The sequence below is a fragment of the Rhinatrema bivittatum genome, chromosome 13, assembly GCF_901001135.1.
Source record: "Rhinatrema bivittatum chromosome 13, aRhiBiv1.1, whole genome shotgun sequence".
NCBI classification, from domain to species: domain Eukaryota; kingdom Metazoa; phylum Chordata; class Amphibia; order Gymnophiona; family Rhinatrematidae; genus Rhinatrema; species Rhinatrema bivittatum.
This window is the reverse complement of record NC_042627.1, coordinates 6,181,412-6,201,849: the sequence shown is the minus strand read 5'-3', so window position 1 is coordinate 6,201,849 and position 20,438 is coordinate 6,181,412. Positions and strand designations below refer to the sequence as shown.

Below are 20,438 nucleotides of genomic sequence, written 5' to 3'. Positions count from 1 at the left end.
AACGGGCTTAACGGCTTGTAAATAAATAAAATATACTGGACCGAGGCTTGGGTGAGAGGGGTGTTAAGGGTTAGCACTAATTCAAAGTGGATAATGGTTACTGTCACAGTCTGCGGCTCGCGGGACGGCCCTGTGAGCACCTCACTCACAGCCGACGACGTGCCAGCTCCTCCGTAGGCAGGATGCCGCCTCCCGAGACCAGGGCCGCTTTGCACGGCTCATGCATCCAGGCTGCAGCTGGACAGCGCCGTCTTTCAGTTCTTCTGGGCCCTTTCCTTAAGAGCAGGCAGCATGCGCCTATATTTAAAGGCCATTGGTGGGAAAGGCACCGATGCGCCTGGCGGTGAGGTCAGCAGGACAAGGGCGGAAAAGAGTAAGAGTCCAAAGGCAGCAGACAGGCCAAGTTCAGGGCAGGCGGCTAACATGGATGATCAGATCCAGGCAGCAGACAATCTTGATCAGGCCTAGGCGGCTGGCAATCGAGGTCAGGCCCAAGCAAGAAGTCGATATAAGGAGAGTCAGGCCAAGGTTAGACGAAGACACACAGGACAGGACAAGGCTGGATGAGGAAGACTAGAGAAAGGCTAGATGAGGCAAGGCGAAGAGTCTAGGGATAAGGCAAGGCGAAGAGTCTAGGGATGAGGCAAGGAATCGGGAGCACTGAAACCCTGTGCCTACAGACACTGCTGCTAGGCAGGAAACCCGCTGCCGAGGCAATGACAGGGAGCGTAGGCCCTGTTTAAGTAGGGAAGTCCTGCTGACATCACCGCCAGGCGCATCGGTGCCTTTCCCACCAATGGCCTTTAAATATAGGCGCATGCTGCCTGCTCTTAAGGAAATCTCTCACCTCATTCACATACACAGAATACAAACCGAGCCTTACCAAATACAAGATATGGGACAACAAATTAAGAACCAAAAAGTGCAGACGTAAATTGAACTGAAAATCCTAACAAGCCTGACTATGCATGCAGTGCATCCTGAATGGAACAAAATGCAACACTATAAGAAATGCGTGCTCCCACCTTAGCGCCTCCTTCCTTCCTCCCTCTTCCCCTCTTCTCTCCACCCCCTAAACCTAATCTACGTAACCCCCAATTTTTTATTTCGCTGTGTACTACTCCTCTGGAGCAGAAGCAATCTGCGCGCGCCTTATGAGAGGCCTGGCACTTCTGTGTATAATCGGTGGTTACGCGTGGGACGGGCCCAGCCCCGCGCGTAACCACCGGTATTTGCACCCGCTGGCCTTTGAAAATTTACTTGTAACTTATTTAAGAAAGCCTTCCCTAATCAGGGCAACAATAGATAATTATCCCAGGCCTCCCTTGATTTTGTATATACTGACAAAGAACTGATTCATCCACTATTGTAATTTTGTATTTTATTTTATGTTTTAGTGAATTTTACTTTATTATCCATTATTTATGTGTAACTTATTACTTGTGTTTTATTGTACCCTACCCTGAACGTAGGAAGGGCAGATAATAAATGTTTCAAAATAAATAAATACGTTTTTTTTAAGGCTCTCTTGAATTTTGTTATATTATCTTTATCTTTATTAACATTTCTTAATCTCCTAAGAAACTTCTAAGCAATATACACATTATTGTTCTTTTTTAGTATGAAGCTTTTTTTTTTTTTACTATTTAGATTTGTGTGTATTTTAGGGTGTTTGTTTTATTTCCTTGTATTTTTATTGTTGTTTTGCATTGTATGTTCTTTCCATTTTGCTGTTCTCGGCTTTGAAGAATTATTGTAAAAGTGGAATATAAGCCCTCATAAATGAATAACAATACCAGAAGAGCTTTCTCCAGTCAGACCTTTTGGATACTCTAAACTATATTTAAAAGGACTCCTTCAGCAAACTCTTCAATTGTCTGATGATTTGCAAAGTTTTTTTGATAATTTGAATTGGGTGATTTGGCCTAGAGGAGGGTTGGTGGTTTTAGCTGGGTGTTCTGTTCTTATTTATTGTTTTAATTGCTGACAACGTCCTGTGTTTTTATTTATTAATGTTATGTTTGATGTTGGATGTTCTTGCATTTTTTTTTTAATATTTGTACACTCTTTGGGACAGTTTTTTCAAAGACTAGGAAAGCATTTTATAAGCATTTTGAAGTAGATATTTAAAAGGTTTACCCAGCTGTCTTTTGGAGTTAGCTGGCAGAGGCTCATGTTTCAAATCCATTCCCTCTGCTGACCTGATAAATTTTGTCCAGGCAAGTCGCAGCTCGCACAAGATTTAACCAGACAAAAAGAGAGCGGGGTAAGGGGGCATCCTGGGGCCTGGGTTATATCTTGGCTGGTCGGCACTGAATATCAGCACTGGCCACCTAAAGTTACCCAGTCAACTCCAGTCGGCCAAACAGCAGGCCTAAAATTAACTGGACAACCTTCCCGCCCAATGAGCTAAAAACAGAGAGTGCCATTGGACCGATGTACCTTCCTCCCTCCATTCCTCCTCCTGATGATCCAAAATAAGTGAAACTTAAGACCACCCGGCTGCTCCCTCTCCCTCTCCCCATGCTGTAGAAGTTTAAAATGAAAGCCAGCAGCAGGAATCTCCCTCCCTCCCTCTGTACAGTAATAAAAAACAAAACAAAATCCTTGTTCCCTCCTCTCTATCAGAACTTAACCATGAACACCGAAAGCCGCTGGGGGTCCTTTCTAGTCAGAAATGATGTGAAGAGGGAGAGGAGAAGCTTGGGGTGAGGAGGGAGAGGAGAAGCTTGGGGAGGATCCTGCTGCCAGCCAGACAGAGGGAGGGCGGGGGCATCAGCCCAGCCTGCACGTTTTCCCATTTTACCAAGTGAGGAAGGAGAAAGGGAAGGGGACGGCACTGCTGGGAACCGCTGGGGTGAGGAGGGGGGAGGGAAGGATTCCCAGGTTGCTTTGTGGGGTTGCTTTTTCCATAGTTAAGTGTCTGGTTTTCTAAGCTTGGCTGGGTGAATCCAGGTCGGTTGGATCAGCAGACCCCGGATCCGCTCCAGATCCTGATCCCAATTATTACGACACAAGAATTATGCAAAGCTGGACATAAAGCTTTCTGAACCCCCCTCAGATCCCAGCTGCAGGGGTGAGCAAAGCAGCTTTCAAAAGCACAGGTGTATTAACCCCAGGATCCGACTCTAGTTCAGAACTCTGCTGGAGAAGAAAAAGCTTGAAATGACAAGCGGCAGCTTATTTCTAGCTTAGTTTGCTGGGGCGTAACTGATAAACGCAAAATTTCATACGATCCAGCCAGTGAACAAGGCAATGCAACGGAGAGTGCCAGTCGCTGCCTCCCCCCCTCACCGGTGCAGTGCCAGCTTGGCGCGAGCAGAGCAGGGTGGGAGCCCGACTCACCGGGCGCTGCTGATGAAGCGATACGTCTCTTTCCAGTGCTGCAGGAGATCCGTCTGCTCCTCATCGTACACGCGAATGTTCAGGTACTTCAGGGACTCGGGGAAGAAGTTATCAATCTCACGTGTAACGTTCAGGATATGGCCAACCCTGAAACGCAGAGGTAAAGAAGCACAGACAAGCCTGATAGGATACAGAGCCTTCACACCTCTAGGACAGAAATGCTTGGGGAGGGGCACAGAGATACAGAGCCCTTCACTTTTAGGACTGGATGGTTCAGGGGCTGGCATAGCAATACAGAGCCTGTCACCTCTAGGAGTGGAGGGCTCAGGGGATGGGTGCAGGGATACAGAGCCTTCACACCTCTAGGACAGAAATGCTCGGGGAGGGGCACAGAGATACAGAGCCCTTCACTTTTAGGACTGGATGGTTCAGGGGCTGGCATAGCAATACAGAGCCTGTCACCTCTAGGACTGGAGGGCTCAGGGGATTGACAAAGGGATACAGAGCCTGTCACCTCTAGGACTGGAGGGCTCAGGGGATTGACAAAGGGATACAGAGCCTGTCACCTCTAGGAGTGGAGGGCTCAGGGGATGGGTGCAGGGATACAGAGCCTTCACACCTCTAGGACAGAAATGCTCGGGGAGGGGCACAGAGATACAGAGCCCTTCACTTTTAGGACTGGATGGTTCAGGGGCTGGCATAGCAATACAGAGCCTGTCACCTCTAGGACTGGAGGGCTCAGGGGATTGGTACAGAGATGGAGAAACCTGTCACCTCTAGGACTGGAAGGTTCAAGAGCTGGCACAGAGACATAAAAAAATAGGTTACTTACCTGTAACAAGTGTTCTCTGATGGCCAGCAGGATCTCAGTCCTCACGCATGGGTGACGGTCACCAGGCAGAGCCCGGGTCGAAACTTTGATTTCAAAGATTCAGAACCTTTTAGCATACTCTACTGAGCATGTGCAGCTGTAGTCACCTCCCCGCCTCCTATCAGGACTCCTCAGCCTATGATAAAGCTAAGACATAGAGAGCAACTCCCAGGGGAGGTGGCAGGGAATCCAGAGGACTAACATTCTGCTCTGCTTCAGAGAACACCTGTTGCAGGTAAGTCACCTATTTCTCTCCATGTGTGGCAGTCCTCACACATGGGTAATTACCCAAGCTACTGGCTACCCAAAACAAAAAGGAGCAGTGGTCGGCAGTGGTGCTCCACCTCTCTATCAGTGGCACATGTGCACCTGACGTCGCAGCACCAGCCCCTGGATCCATGTTGGCAAGCCATTTATTTATTTATACTCGTATCTTACAATGTAAAACAAACACTAAATCCAAATTTCATAAAAGATTAATTAATAAAAAGACAAACAGCAAATAAATGCATGAATCAATATAAACAAAACAAAATAATAAATGAAATAAGCACTAAATAAATTACAGCAGATCACAAATTATCATTCAACATAAAACCATTAGTAAATTACAATAAAAGAACCCATGTGTCAATAAATATAAAATGTAAATAAAACACTGGCTCAAAGGAGATGGAAAAGTTTGCAGAAAAAGGAGTTTTCTAATTTTCCTAAATTTAAGGTACTTACTTTTTTTTTTTTAAACACAAATCTAAAAGAAAAGGATTTCAAAGACTTGGAGCAAGATACAAAAAACTGACTTCCCTAGTTGTTTGTAACCTACTGAAGAGCACAATAAGCAGACCAGATAGTGGGGAACAATTAAGGTCAAAAGGTATGAAGGTGTCCCCGAGCGCAAGGCTTTATAGGTCAAACATTTATTTTAAATTGAAGCCTAAGAGATATTGGAAGCCAAGGAAATTCAACAATAGAAGAGTAACATGCTCAAATTTCCTTCTGCCAAAGACTAATTTTGTAACGTATTTTGAACATGCCCATGTCATGGCCTGGTGGTGCTCTGCACTGTGGCTGACAGTCACCCATTGCAAGTTGGAACTGTGCCAATCCCATTGGCGTTCAGTGTCACATAGCATTCCATGGAGCCAAGCACTTATTGGCATCTGATGGTGACTGGCAGCACTCATGTGGCTCTCCGAACTGGCGCACGTGGCCTGGGTGGTCCAACTTTGCTATATGGCAACTCACGGTGCATGTACTGGACTGTGCTTGGCCCCGTCAACGTGCTTTATGGCTTGGACTGCATTCCACAGCAGCTAAGGCACTCCTGGCATCAAAAGCGCCCGTGTGCCCACCACATCATCGATGGCATTAACTGTGGTCAAAGCATCAATGGGCCCCTGGCACTCAACGGTTCCCATGGCCTTGGTAGTGTCCATTGGCACCCACGGTGCTCAGCAGCATCAAAGGAATGCCCAACAATGCTCACGGCATCAGTGGTGCCCATAATTCTCGATAGCCTCAATGGCGCCTGCAGCGTGGCCTCCACTGCCTCAATGGCGCTCCTGGTACTTGATGGCAGCTGACAGTGTCGGTGGTGCCCACAGCGCTGGATGGCATGGATGGTGCTTTACAGTGAATGTGCCCACAGTACTTGTTCACGCCCAGCATCTGACCACCAGTTCTCTGCCATGTGGATATGCATGGTTGACTGATGTCAGGGCACGGCACCAACGGTGCAGCAGCAGAGCTGAATGCCCAGGCTCATGCTCACCCTCTCTTCCATGCAGACTTCTTGCTCCACTAGAGCAAGCTGGCAAGCAGGAGGGGAAGCTATGTCATCCAGGGCACCAGAGGTGAAGATTAACAGGCCCATGGAGCCCAGTCCCCAGGAGCATGGAGAGGATGAGCTCTCCTCCTCATGGGAACGTTCCAGTCCTGGAATTCCTTCACTGTCTGGGCCTCCATCGATGCCCCAGCGGTCAGACAAAACTTCATGGAACTCCTGCCTGGATGGGAACTCAGGCAAGTCCCCAGACTAGAGGCCTACCCAAGCTATACAGGGACTGCAGGTCTCACAATGCACCAACAAAGGCAGTAGGAGAGGGGTAACACTGATAAGCTGCGGCTGCAGCATTATTTAGTTATAGAAAAAGAAACCTCCGCCAAGCTGCACTGGGCACAAGGCTCGCCATGCAGCCGGCAGAGAGAAACATTGAAAAAAATTAAATGAAGCACAAACTACTGAAAGGTACATAAGAAAACAAAACTCACAAGGCCCTGCCAAAAAAACAGCCATTGATGCCCCAAGCACAGACGGTGCCATCGATGTTGTGGCAGGCGCCATGGGCACTGTTGATGCCAGGAGTACCATAGCCACCGTCAAATGCACCCAGGCGTGAGGATTGCTATCCTGCTTGTCCCCAGAGAACCTGTCACCGCTAGGACTGCGGGGCTCAGGAGCTGGCACAGAGATACAGAGCCGGTCACCTCTAGGACTGGATGGATCAGGGGATGGGCACAGGGATACAGCCCCTGTAACCTCTAGGACTGGAGAGCTCAGGGATGGGCACAGGGATACAGAATCTGCCACCTCAGTTCTCTGGTTCCATGATAAGAGACAGTGCACCAAACCTTGCTGAGCATGGGGGTGGGAGGGAGGAAAGCCTTACCCATTCCGCTGAAGTTCCTCCAAATTTGAGGCATTCCACTCTGAGCCCTAGAGAGCCAGGAAAAGGAAAATGAAGAGGAGCAGTGAATCGGCTGATATATATATAGAGCAGATCAAAACCCTAGTGCCTTAATCACACCCAATACGAAGCTTTAGCTCTTCCCCTCGCTAAACCTCTACAGAATTACGAGGCCCTTTTACATCAGCTTTGCTAAAGAACCGAGCAGTTCCACTAAGATCGAATCCTTTCCCCGTTAGGGTGGGCTTGAAGGAGGCCTGGGAGGTCGCAAGATCCCTTGAGGTGGCGTACGTACCAGATAGAGGTAATCGAAGATCCGGGACGGCCGATCCATCTGGGCTAGGATCAGCAACATCTCGTTGTCAATGAATTCTTTGTAGTCCTTCAGGTTGCAGTTTGCGTGCTTCTCCAGTTCATTCCGGATCTAGAGAGGCGGGTGGAAAGGACATGAGAAGCAAACCCAGTGGGTAAAGAGGCAAGAAAAGAAAGAGGTACAGACTAGAAGGAAGCAGGTGGAGAGCAAGAGAGCATGAAGGAGAAATCAAACGAATGACTCTGAAAATAGGGAGGGAGAAAGAACAAAAGGAGAGCTCCTCTTGTATGCACTGCCCAAGAACAGAGTTTTGGGTGAACGTGCAGACATCAGAACAGAATCAGAGGTACCGTATCTACAGCTTGGGCCGTTGCATTCCATGATCTCCTCCCTCCTGATCATCATTTTGTTCCCCCACTGACCTCTTTGGAGGTGATGTTTTCCAGGTCTTTGGTCATCATGATTTCCCGGAGCTTGGCCCTGATCATCCGCTCGGTGAGTTCGCCCTCCGTTGGCCTGTGTGGAACAACAACAGTGCGAGATTGGGTAGGGTGATTCTTCCTTCCCCTGAGTCCTACCTAAAGAGACGTGAGGAGCCAGAGGAGCATACTGACTGGTCAGCGAACATGGCGGGAGAGTCGGGCCGCACCGACTCCAGGTCCGACATGGCCTTCCACTCGTTGATGCAGCTCTGGTCAGAGGCGATGGTGCTCTCGTAGAAGTACGCCCATTCCAGGGCACAGCCACCAGGGAAGTGGTTGTTGAGTAAGGCAGATTCACAGGCCTTGTGCAATACCTGCATCATGGACCTGTGGGAAAAAGAGACGTGAGATACCGAGCAGACCCAACCAGACTCCAGCTTCTCTACGATGCCCGTATTTTATTTTTTTATTGCCCTTGAGTTTTTCCTGCCTGCTACTCTCCCCGCTCAGCAGTATCTCTTTATTACCCCTCCCCATTCTCTTTGTTTATTGCCCCTTTCTCCTTCCTGCCTGAATAGTTACTGTATCGGTTTATTGCCCGTGCTTTCCTATGCCTGTTGCCCCGAAACCCCTCAGCAGTTGCTTTCACTTGCCACCAGCACTGGTCTTCTGAACACTGCACAGATGGCATGGGGACCTTTGCACTTTACTGGCCTAGACTTTCGTTCCTCCACTGAGCGAGCCCCCAATGCTTTCCTTGGAGCCTGCTAATCCCGCCTCGAACTCTGCCTCCAACTTGGCCTTCCCTGATGGCAACAATGACCGAGGCCCGCTGAGCTTTGAAAAGTGCCAAGAACATTATCTGACTCTGCTGCTTTTTGTTCCTTCCGGGACCTTTGCACTGTGCGCTTTCCCTGTCTTGACTTTTCTTCTTCCATTGAGCGAGCTCCCCCCACCGCTGCTTTCCTTAGGGTCTGCTAACCCTGCCTCTAACTCCGTGTTCCCAAAGGCATCAACAACTGAGACCCAGGGGGCCTCTTCCAAAGGTCAGTGAAAGGCACCTGTAAAGGGTGAGCGCCTTTGCTTGCAATGCATTTTTATCTTCCTGGATTGACTTTTGTGTTCCGATTATGCCTCCTGCTGAATTTACCATCTCTGCTGTTCAAGGTAATGGTCATTATGCTTTTTTCCCCAAAGAGTAACCCTCCTTGGTCTAAGAATCGATGCACTACCCACTGTTGCGCACAATGTTGTACTTCTACCACCTCTGACACAAGGAAGCGAAATATCGAGCACTAAACAGAGCAAACATATGTATAAGCTATAGATAAGTGTAAGGTAGCTCTACTCTTCTCTTTAATTACAGATGACAGATTGAACGTGTTACTGCTCACTGAAACATGGCGCCATGATTATGACACTCTTCTTTCAAATTCCTTATCTCCCCCTGGTTATACATTTTTTAATCAAGCAAGGACTGGGAAATGGGATGGTGGAATACTACTTATACATAAAAATTATCTAATTTTGCACTCACGTATTTATTTTATTTATTTAATTAATTTCTATTCCACTGATCTGCAGGTAGGTAATGGCTGCTGAAACTGAATGATTGGCTTTTTGCCTTGATTTATCATCTTCTGGGCTTAGAGAATCCTGATTTATTATCCTTGGACGACTATTTCATGTCCATTGTTATGACAAGAAAAATCCTGTATTAGGAGATTTAATTATTCATATGGATATTATGCTCAAACGTTTATTTAAAGAACTTCAGATATTGTTAGCTGCTTTACAGCTTAAACAACTGATTCTCTCTTCCAACTCACAAATCTGGTCATATTCTACACCAATTTATAATTCATGCTGTATCTGACGACGCTGGACTGATTTCAAATTTGTCTAATGATCCGGTTTTATGGTCAGACCATCACGAGATCACATTTCAGCTTAATTTGCTTCAACTAAATAGTAAGATAACCTGAAATCTGGAAAATGAGACACAAGTCATTTGAAGTTTGAGAATTTCTGTAGAGCTTGGTCACAGAGGACAAATGATCTTGCCTATGAGTCCGTTAATGCCCTGGTGAACTCATTTAACTCTACCCAATGTTCACAGTGCAGGATGTAGCCCCTATGAAATCATGGAAAATAAAGAGACCTAGAGGTCCTGTGCTATGGTTTGACCAAGTGTTGACTGAGAAAAGAAAAAAAACAGGTTGTATGCCAAGCAGAAGCTTTTTAACAAACTCACAAGGCCTACAGATTACTTTTTAATCATGAAAGACAGAGAGGTAGGTGAACCACACAAACAAGAATGGTACACAAAAAAGTAAACAGATAATAAAATATATAAAGGAATTTTAAAATGTGATAAAATATTACAATTTAATAACAGCAGCATATTTACAATAAAATCAAACATAAAATTAGTATAATAATGGATCCAATGCACCTGACATAGCCATGTTTTGACAAGATGTCTACTTTTGGGAATGATTATATAATTGTTTGTCCTTATTCCCTAACAAGAAGCCATAAAATTCTATCAACACATAAGAGTATGTTTTGTTATTGTTTTATTATAAATTTTACTACTTTGATGATAGAATTTGTAATATTTTATCACATTTTTAATTATGTATTTATATATTTTATCATCTATTTATTTTTTGTGTACTACTCTTGTTGTTTTCATACTTTTTAATCCCAACAAAAAAAGATTCTTCTTCTAAGCAGTTAAATAAGTCACTTAGCAGGCCATATGAATTGTTTCATATAGTTAACCCTTTGAGTAGGCCACCAAGTTTTGGTGCTAAGACAAGACGTACCCCGATTGCTTACAGAGTAATCAGCAAAGATTTGACAAAGTCGATTCCATTCTGATGAGATTGGGTGTTATCACCCGTTACAATCTACGGAAATTCTTGAAACTATTTCAACTTGGAATCTCTTACAGAAGTGGAAGACATCTTGAATAGTTTGAAATGATCTGCTTGCCCTCTTGATCCCTGTCCAGTTGGGGCTTTATGGGTTGGGAAAAATTTATTTCTAAACTTTTTTGTTTAAAATTGTGAACCTTTCTTTGCAGGATGACATCTTTCCTGATGCCTTTAAAAAGTAATTGTTCGCCCTGTTTTAAAAAGTGGCGTACAGGCCAATTTCCAATTTGTCAACTCTGGCAAATGTGATTGAGAAAACAGTGTTAAAGAATTATGTTTGTTTCATGCAAATATTTGTAACCCCTGGACCACCCCTCTCTCGAAGCATCCCGGGGCTTTTCTCGCATGGCTGGGCCTTTTAAAAAATAGGCCCAGCGCACTTAGGGCTTTTAAAATCCAGCCCTTAATTTGCAGCTTTTAAAATACACGTTGCTTGCACGAGGCTCAGAAACTTGCGAATATGGGCCTTTTAAACACAAGCAACGCTTTTAAAATTCACCCCTTAATGTTTATCTTTGCTCACTTTGTCAGATCCTTGATCAGTTGTCAACTTTTTATAGAATTGATGCAGATAATATTCAGATATTTTTGCCTGTTCATGCTGACACATTAAGTCAAGTTAATTACTGCATGGGATAAATTAAATCTTGGATGTTATCCAACCAGTTGGTGTTGAATATATTGAAAGCAGAGAGCTATGTGACTTTCACATCATCCTGCTCCAGAATCATATCAAGGCTTAACAATCGATGGGACCTTTATACCATTTAATGATTGTTAGAAATTTAGGAATTCAGCTTGTCTCAGCCATGATTTGTTCCCAAATGCCTGTTCCCAAAAGCATTAGAATGCTTTTGGGAACAGGCATTTAGAAGGTCAAATTATTAAGACATTTGAGTTATTTTCTGCTAAACAATGTCTTTAGGGCAACAGTTCAGGCTTTTATCTTAACCTCAGTTGATTATGGAAATGCTTTACTTATTGGGTTACTTAAATATTGGCTCCACACTCTACAGTTACTTCAAAATACAGCAGCTCGCTTGGTAATGCTTCTTCCAGCCTTGCCCATGGCTCAAAGAATACCATTTACATTTCTGACACTTGTATTTAGCAATTAAAAGGAATGGACCATCCTATCATCTACTACTGGTTGTGCCGTCATTTAAACGTGTTTGTCTTGTGGAAGCTCGTGCTTTGGCCTTTTCTGTAATCAGTCCAACATTATGCAGTGCTCTACCCAGCCATCTGTGACTTTCTCCTGATATTAAATCTTTCCCTAAGCAGCTTTTCTCATGTCATTTGATGAATTTGTCCCGTTTGATATAGACAAATTCTTTGCCTCTTTGCTCTATGCTCGCTTTTGTTTGTGTTTTAGTACGTTTTGATGTGCGCTGCTTAGTACGACTGTAAGCGGTTTGTAAGAATTTCAGATAAGCAGGTTAAATAAATAGTTAAGTCACCAAGCAGACTTCAGGGAAGTGAGCAGCATGGAAGCCCAGCTGTAACCGACAAGCGGGGGCATCCTGGCAACTAAATCCTGGGACAGCCGTGACAAGAGAGACATCCCATTCATCAGCCAATCGGAGGAGACAGGAGAGATGAGGCGAGGTGTCTAACACTCACCACATGGTCTGGACGGAGATAGGCTTAAAAATCCGTGTTTCGCCAGCCGAAGTCACGCTGAACCCACTAAAACAACAACGAAAGTAAAGAGAGATTAGGAACAAGAGTCTTAAAACAGAGATAAGGAGCTTCCAAGTCTTCTTTAATGACTGGGACAGAGGTGTCCTCTTACCCAAGATGCTGGGGGTGAAGGCCTTACCCCTCCCCCTCCCCCCAAGGTGGTAATGCACTCCACAGTAAGCAAGGAAGAAGAAGTATGTGTGAGTGAGAGAGAGAGAGAGAGATGGGGAAAAGCTCAGGAACGAGCACAGAGATGGAGGCTTTAGTAGAACACACTCCTCGATTCCTATAAAACAACTAATCAGAAAATGCCAAAGAAGTGAAGGAAAACCTGAGCAAAACTAAAGGATCAGAAGAGCCTAGGAGGAATACATCAGACACGGAAACAAAGCAATTCTGCCTGCAATGGTGGAGCAAATAATGTGAGAAGGAATGGCACTGGACAGCTGGGAACGGCCGAGGGAGCAGACAACATTAGCATTCACTGGACTTTTGCACAAAGCTAAGGTGATCTGTGCCAGAAACGTAGTGCACGACAGAACTCTGGAAATCTACACTTATAAAAGGAATAAGCCACCAAGAACGATGTCAGCTTCCTTTCTGAGCAGAATCAGTGACAGATTTGGGCAGCTGCTACCCCTCTGTACTGTCAGCGGGAGTGCCCCACCACTTCCCCTTCTCCCTTCCCCAGAACCTCCACATTTCTCAGATTGCCCCGAGCACAGGGACTGAACCTACATTCACAGGCCCCCCCCTCTCTCAACTTCCACGCGCAGCTGGGGCCTGTAAACGCAGACTCGGTCCCCAGGCTCACCATTATCTGAGAATCGTGCCACTGCTGCGGAAGTCTGCGGGGACAGCCGGGGCAGTGAAAAAAAAGGGGTGGTTTTCAGAGATCCAAGGCAGGAATGGCCGATTGTGGCACGGCAAGAGAGGGGCGGGAAATTTGCCACCCCTGTAATATTGCTGCCATGGGCACAGGTCTGAGCATAACTAAACCGCTAAATGTAGCGATAGTTACTGTTCCTTGTGAACCGGGGTGATATGTATATTATACAGGAACCTCCGGTATATAAATTATTTTAAATAAATAAATAAACTGTAAGACTGGCTTGGCCTAAGGATGCATTTAAGCATCATTTGTAGCCCTTTCGTTTTATATAACGATTACTCCGCAGAACAATATATCAACAAGAACACAGACGCATGAACAGAGAAGAGTTGAGACTCCAGCCCCTTCTCATGATCAGATAATGCTTCATCTGAAAGGAGAAAAGCTCTTTCGTCATTTGTCCAGTGCTTTGTCCGCACTGACCAGATAAGGTACGAAACACTACTTGATGAAAGATGGATTTCAGTTTCCAACAAGGAGATGGGTGGACATTTCATAATGCCTCACTTCATTCATTTGCCTATGGTTAGGACTAGTAACCAATGGCAGGGCAGCTTTCAAAATGTTTGACGACATCAGAATGCACTCTTGAGTTCCCTGAGATTTCAATTGGATTGAGCTGGCAGGGTGCATTACCCATGGGAAAGGAACGGAAAAGGGAATTCTAAGGGTCGAGAAGGGGAGAGGTGTCTAGGGCACGTAAAATGCGTGAGCCAGGAGAATCTGTGGCAGAAATGTGAATGACATTGCATGAGCGGTTCAAGAGTTATTAAAGGAGAACAGAAACAAAGACATGATGACCTTACAGTTTTCCCTGCAAATAAGGAGACTAATAAAAACCGTTCGCTCAAGTGAGAAGACCTTCCGGACTCAGGAAGTATTTATGGGCCAGACAGTTGGGAAAGCTTAACTGGATTACTCTACAAAAGCAATTTTCAAAATAATATTGGCAAACCCTCCCCTAACCTGTAACATGTCGTCTACCACGAGTGCAAGGATGACAGCGTGGGGAAAGGCATTTTACCTGTCTGAGAATCGCCCTCCCTTCCTCGTTGGTTTCCGCGATGCGCGAGGCGTCGTTCCCAGGGGCTCGTTCAGGTCAGAGGAGGAAAAGTGCGCACCTAGACGGCATTTTCATAGCTTCCCATGCAACCTTTCCAGCAAAACTCTTCCTGCAGAAAAAGCAGGAGCCCCTTGACCGCATGCACTCTATATCCACGGCAAGTTTCCAAGTGAAAGGACGCGCATCCTCTCGCTTTAAGAATCGTCACAAAGCAGGGCAAAAAGGTCAGCCTTGCATCACAATCTGTGCTAGATTCCCATGGAAGGGGCCAGGCTGGGAAGTAACGCTTTCTCTGGGAGAGGGGACATGCGGCCTGTCAAGCTCTGCTGGGTTTAAGGTTTATGAGGAAGACGACTGTCCGATGTGCTCAACCTGGTTTTTCCAGAGTCGACACGCTCAGGTACTTTGCTCCGGTGATCATAATAATCCTAGAAAACACCTGAAATTCTCCACAGACTGCGATATCTTGAACTGGAACGATGTAAGATGTGTCCGAACACGAGCGGTATCCTTCTTCAGCCTAAGTCTGTAAAAGAAGTGTGCTTACATGGGAGATTTTTCAGTTTTACTTTCCATTCTGATCTGATTAGTGGCCGAATCAGGGGATTCTCACAGCAACGCACGATAGGAACCGAAAAAAAAAAAATTCACAGCAATACAAATACAGGCCAATAAATATCATGCACAACTTAAGAGTAAACAGCAAAAAGCACGGAAGGTCAACAGGATGACAGGAGACATTAAAATAATTGGACAAATATTGCCAACCCAGCAAGCAGAATGCAATTCAATCCTCCAGATAAAATGTCAGCAGGGAACGAACCTTCTTGGATGGAAAACAATCCTTCAGTTGGCATAAGCCGATTTTTAAATGAAGTGGCTGCAAAAAAAAAAAATGCAAGCAAGCCAAACACGTTTCAAAACAAACGGAAAAGACGGCCGCGCTTTGTTAAAACAAATAATGCCAAACTGGAGGAACACGCCACATGCTACAGCATCGACCCCCGTCTGCAGTTTAACACGAGGAATGGAATTTTAAAAGTTGCTGCTGATTTGAAGATGTTCCTGGTCTTCGGCCATGGACGAGGATAAAACAAAAGGAAAGCCTACCGAGACTGCTTCAGTTCAACATGCTACCTACTTTGTCGCTGGCATGCTTTGCCATTTATCGTCCTATACGTAGCAACGTGCGCTGTACTGGAGGAGAGGGGAGGAAGGGCACTGAGGCACAGCAGAGAATGCACAGAGTGCCGGTAAGACTTAAATACCTAAACATTGGGAAAAGAAGGCAGAGAAGGCCACGCGCGGGGTTCCCTAGCACCCGTGCTTCTAGCCGGACTGAGGGAGGACGTGCTCAGGGGCGTGTTTTAGGCGGGATTGGAAAATAACGCAGGTTATTTTCAGAGCCTTATTGTGGGAGGTCTGCTGGAGAATCAGCGTGCGCACGTGTAAGCAGCCTCGTGTGTGGTGAGCACATTTTCAGAAGGGTGAGAGGACGCGTGAACTGTCGCATAAGTTCGTGCATTTAAAGAGGGAATTTAGAGGGCGTCCTGCGTAGGGTTAGGAAGTACATGCATGCAGGCACGTCATCCCACACTGGCACTTGCTAAACAAGGCATGGATAGCAAATCTATTTTTCCTACAGTTGTTTTTTTTTGGGGGGGAGTGGGGGGCGTCTGCAGCAAATGGTGGGGGGTGTGGGTGAACTGGTGGAGTTGTTGGCAAACCAGCCTTCGATACGTTAGTAAGGGGCACGCAAACATCAGCAAGCTTTATAAAATGCCCGCCTTCCACACATAAACCGAGGGTCATTACTCACACGTTACAATTAAATTACCTCTACAATATATGCAAGTGCTTTTATGAACTAGGTGTATAACTTCGAGATCCCTGCATTACAAAATGTGCCAGTCCTGGAACACACACGTGTATCTTAGAGGTGGTGACAGGCACCTCTGGCTGCAGTTTATAAAGTGCAAGCCTAATGTCCAGCAGACCTGCTTATGCATGCCCGTGCATATAACCCTATGAGAACATGGCCCTTCCTATTTTCCAGTCTACGAGAAGTATTTTCCATAAAATGGTTACATTCAGAAAAAAAAACAGATGCAATGGGACCCCTGGCAAATCTCCCTTAGAAAAGCAGGTACAAAGCCCCTGGCCTGGGCAGTTTGAGTATTGCCCTTCAATGGGCTGGCATAGAGGCTCAGTGGCAGGAGCTGCGTGTGGTCAAACAGGAAATCCGAGTCCGGCTGCTGTTTCTTAAGCCAGCCAGGGCTGGGAAGTCTCAGCCATCACACAACAGTGACACCTAGTGTCCAAATGCCAGGGACACACGTTGCAGCTTATGGAAGAAACCAGAGAGTCCGGGGGTCCTGGCCAGGACTGCTGCTGCTAACTGGGGAAGGTTAAAATAGTTTCAAAAAACTGTTGAGATACGAACGAAGGCTCATGGCACCAGCAGAGGCAGCTTCTAAACGAGCTGGAGGATGCTGCAGGGCTAAATTTCTAACCAGCACCAATAACTTAATTTCCTTTCATGTTAACAGTAGCAGGTTGCTCCGAAAAAGAGAAGATTTCATAGCAACAAACGTTTCTCTGTAGTCTTTTTGTGGGAAAATAATTTATCAAGCTCCAGAGAGACCGGATGGGAGCAAGCAGTGGAAAAAGGCAGACGTGCCACTGCGGTTCACAGGGCACCCTCTTTTCAAGCTGTATCACACAGGGCAAACACTTGTGGCTCGCTGCCCCTGCGCAGAGAGAGAGTCACAAACGGCCCTGCTCGGTCTCTGGTCATCTCTCCCTCGGCCTTACCATCTCCCGCTGCGTCACTCCCAAGCGCGCTTGAATTCAGCCAACCATCTGCTTACCTCCACACCTTGCCTGGTGGGCTCTTCCTGGTCTCCACCGCCCTCTCACACCCCGCGTGTACTTCCAGGTGGATAGAGGGAGGGCCGTCTTTACCTGAGGAGGTATTTTCTCACATCTCCTCTGAATTTTCCTCCATTATATTTTTTTTAGAACCCAGCAGGTGCCTTGATCTTCTGCACCACGCCCGATCCCCTGACCTGGGACAGATCCAGGTATTGGTGCCATGGGGGGGGGGGGGGGGGGAGGGGGAGGGAAATGGGGAGAAAGGATCCTTCTTGTGCCGAGAGTCCGTTGACGCCTTGCTCGGAGAAGAGATGCGGCGCTGCTGCCCTACCACGAGGCATCGTGATCCGGGCCCAGGCAGCAGTGGCAGAGATTGAGCAGGGCTGGATGGACAGTTGGCGCTCACCAATGCAGGCCTTACAACTGCAGTCTTTTTTTTTTTTTTTGTAGAACTTAAAAGTTCTGTTCAGGAACTGCCGACGCAGTGGCAAAAAGTAAAAACAAGGAAGAGTCAGAGGAAGAAATAGGCCAAAGAATCAGCCCAAACAAAATCTTTTGAGAGAGACTGAGAACAAGACCGTGAGGTAGCTCGGACAAAGAAAGCCAGAGGGACTCCTGAAGCAGTGTTCGTGCTCAGAAACTCCCGCCCCTGCCCCGTGAGATGTTTACCGAGCCCGGTCAGCTGGGTCTGGGTCGGTGCCGCTGAAGGACGTCACCCATGCATTACGGTGGATTCGTTCCTGCTCGTCGACAGAGAAAAACCAATTGGTAAAAATCAAAATACAGTGGGAAACACAGAGTTACTTCAGCAAAATCTGACAAACTTAAACCTAAAGATGAGAGACTGATAACTGCAGCACAGGACTCTGGAGTATGGACAAGACGGCTCACTGCCAGCAAAGAAAGAAAAAAGAATGCAGATTCTGTAAAATAGAATTGGAAAGAGTTGCACATCTCGTCGCCGAATGTGACGTGCTGATGTCAGAAGATCTGCATACGGAAAGGCACGACAAGGCGGCACGGCTCATCCACTGGGGACTGGGGAAACATGAGAACATCCACCAGGAAAGCAGTGGGATCACGAGCCTGAGAGAAAGTCATTGTGATCGCATGGAATTCTAATTCTAACTGAGAAAAAGCTCAACACAAGAAAACCGGACGTTGTGGTGAAGGAGACGAGCAGAATTGGTAACAGAAACATCAGGACCAAGTGACTATTCCAGTGTGGAGAGAGAGAGAAGAAGCTACAGTACCAAGAGATGCAATCAGAGTCCAAGAAAATGTGGCAGAAAGATAGAGAAGTAGTCCCAGCTGTACTGATCACCGCCATCCTGATTACAAAGAAGCTTGCAATGCGGCCTGCACATATTGCACCCTATAAACTGCAGGAGGAGCCTCTCTGGACACCATTAGCATCCGATGTACCTTGGCTTACGAGTGAGGTTCACGCCTGTCATCTGGGAATATTACCCCAGAAGAGACACTTTGGGGTGATCCTATCTGATGACGTCAACTCAGGAATGGTCGGGAGACGTGCAACCAGCAGGGAAAAGGTGATAAGGCCTTTGTACAGGTCCTGGATGAGATTTCGTTCTGAAGGGTGCATAAAATGGGAAAAAAGAAGAAGGACAACACCATGCTTCAAGCTCAAAACCTGAAGACTTCTTCAAATATTTGCAAACTGGAGCTTGTATTATGCAAAACAAATACTGCAGACATTTAGAAAGTGCCTGAGAAGGTTTGGGAAAGAACCCGTGACTGGCAGGAAGCAAGCAGGGCAGGGGAAGCACATTCCACGCACGCATCTCAGCGTTTCAGACAAGGACAAAACCTGCAGACTGTTAATGACTGGAAAACATGAGGGCCAGAATTAAGCAGGAAAAGCTCCTGGGGGGAGCACCGCTGGGGCACAGGAACTGCATTTTGCTGCACTCCAGTACTTCCATACCAGACGAGTGGCGTTAATTCCGGAGGTTACAGTGAAGGGGGAAAGCCCGCCAGCGTCCGCTGAGGTTAGGTCCCCACATTTAACAACTAACTGATTAAAAACTATGTTACCGAACCTTATGGCACTTGTGTAAAATGATAGATTTTAATAGCATTACTTTTGTGCCTTACTGTAAACCGTTGTGACGGTACCCACCTTAATGACGGTATAGAAAAAGATTTAAATAAAATAAATAAAATTTAGAGGTTACTGGGTTAGGAAACGTCAAACTGCAGCAGACTACTTTCAGTACCTCCTTGAGACGTGCGTTCGGTCCACTGGCAACTGACCACCTCCGGAAGTGAAGGTCACCTGTGGTAGCTCAGAAAGGTCGTGGCGCTAGAGGAGAGGACAAGAGGCTCCCCTGCCTTCCAACTGCGGCTGAGCAAAACGTTTGCAAGTCTGAGCTACGGAAAGACTTAGTGTCAACCTCTGGAACCCTCCACACAGAAAGAGAGATCCTTTTTTTAAACGTAGGCTAAAGAACAGGGCACAGAAATCAAGGCAGGCAGGCAGGCTCTCTTTATGGAGCCATAATATCCTATGCCCCCGGGTCCCTGCCTGTGCAGCAGAACTTCCATGGGTAAGAGACAAGCCTGCCCAGAATATTATAAACTACACAGGTACCAAGAAAAGAGCCAAACCAGGGGACAGCAAAACGAGTCTCCACTGAGCAGTGCGCGTCCACCAGGGGGGCAATGCAGCCTGTAGGCTGTAAAGATCATCTCTTCCCAGCGAAGCAAGGCAGAGAGAGAGAGAACGGGCCAGACGGACAGCTCAGGTGGTTCAGTGTCCCATTTCATCCCCGAGTGGGGTCGTCTGCTGCCTGGGAGGGCCGGGTGTGCCGCAGAGGTGGCACCCACAGACCTAGGGTTCAGGACACTGTGCAAGGGCGACACCTGGTGGCCGGATTTAGGTTCCACAGGGAGCTCTGGTGCATGGCCGCTGGCTGAAGGAAGGTCATCGCCATGAGCAGACTCCTTGAGTTTTGGGGGCACGGGGAGGGAGGAATTTAAAATAGGAGGGGAATCCCCGGGTAGTTGCAAATGAAGGTTCATTGGGCCAGGATCTCAGCACCAGAAAAGCAGGAGGAAACTGCTGGATCAAAGGAAAGGAAAAAAAAATAAAATTATGCTTATTACCCCCGTTTCTAAGAGTACCCTGGTGAAGTACAATGTACATTGGTCTTGGGAGATTCTTACCCATCTCCGTCGAGGAAGACCTGGGTGTTACACCAGAGAGGCAGGACCATCCCGATGGTGCAGCTGCTGCACCTGAAACCAGAGAAACACAAAACAGGGGTGAGCACCGACGTTCCCCCCCCCCCCCATTAGCATTCTTCCAGAAACCAAGCCGTCT

General features: G+C 46.7%; 1 protein-coding gene across 1 annotated transcript in view; it reads right to left on the bottom strand.

The window, feature by feature from the left end:
• Nucleotides 1-20,438, bottom strand: part of SSH3 (slingshot protein phosphatase 3) — a 58,310-nt gene that overhangs the window by 11,620 nt on the left and 26,252 nt on the right. The window contains 7 exon segments of the mRNA XM_029575969.1: nt 3,346-3,492; nt 6,886-6,932; nt 7,199-7,327; nt 7,639-7,732; nt 7,831-8,025; nt 12,204-12,269; nt 20,282-20,353. Coding sequence (XP_029431829.1) covers nt 3,346-3,492; nt 6,886-6,932; nt 7,199-7,327; nt 7,639-7,732; nt 7,831-8,025; nt 12,204-12,269; nt 20,282-20,353 — 750 coding nt within the window.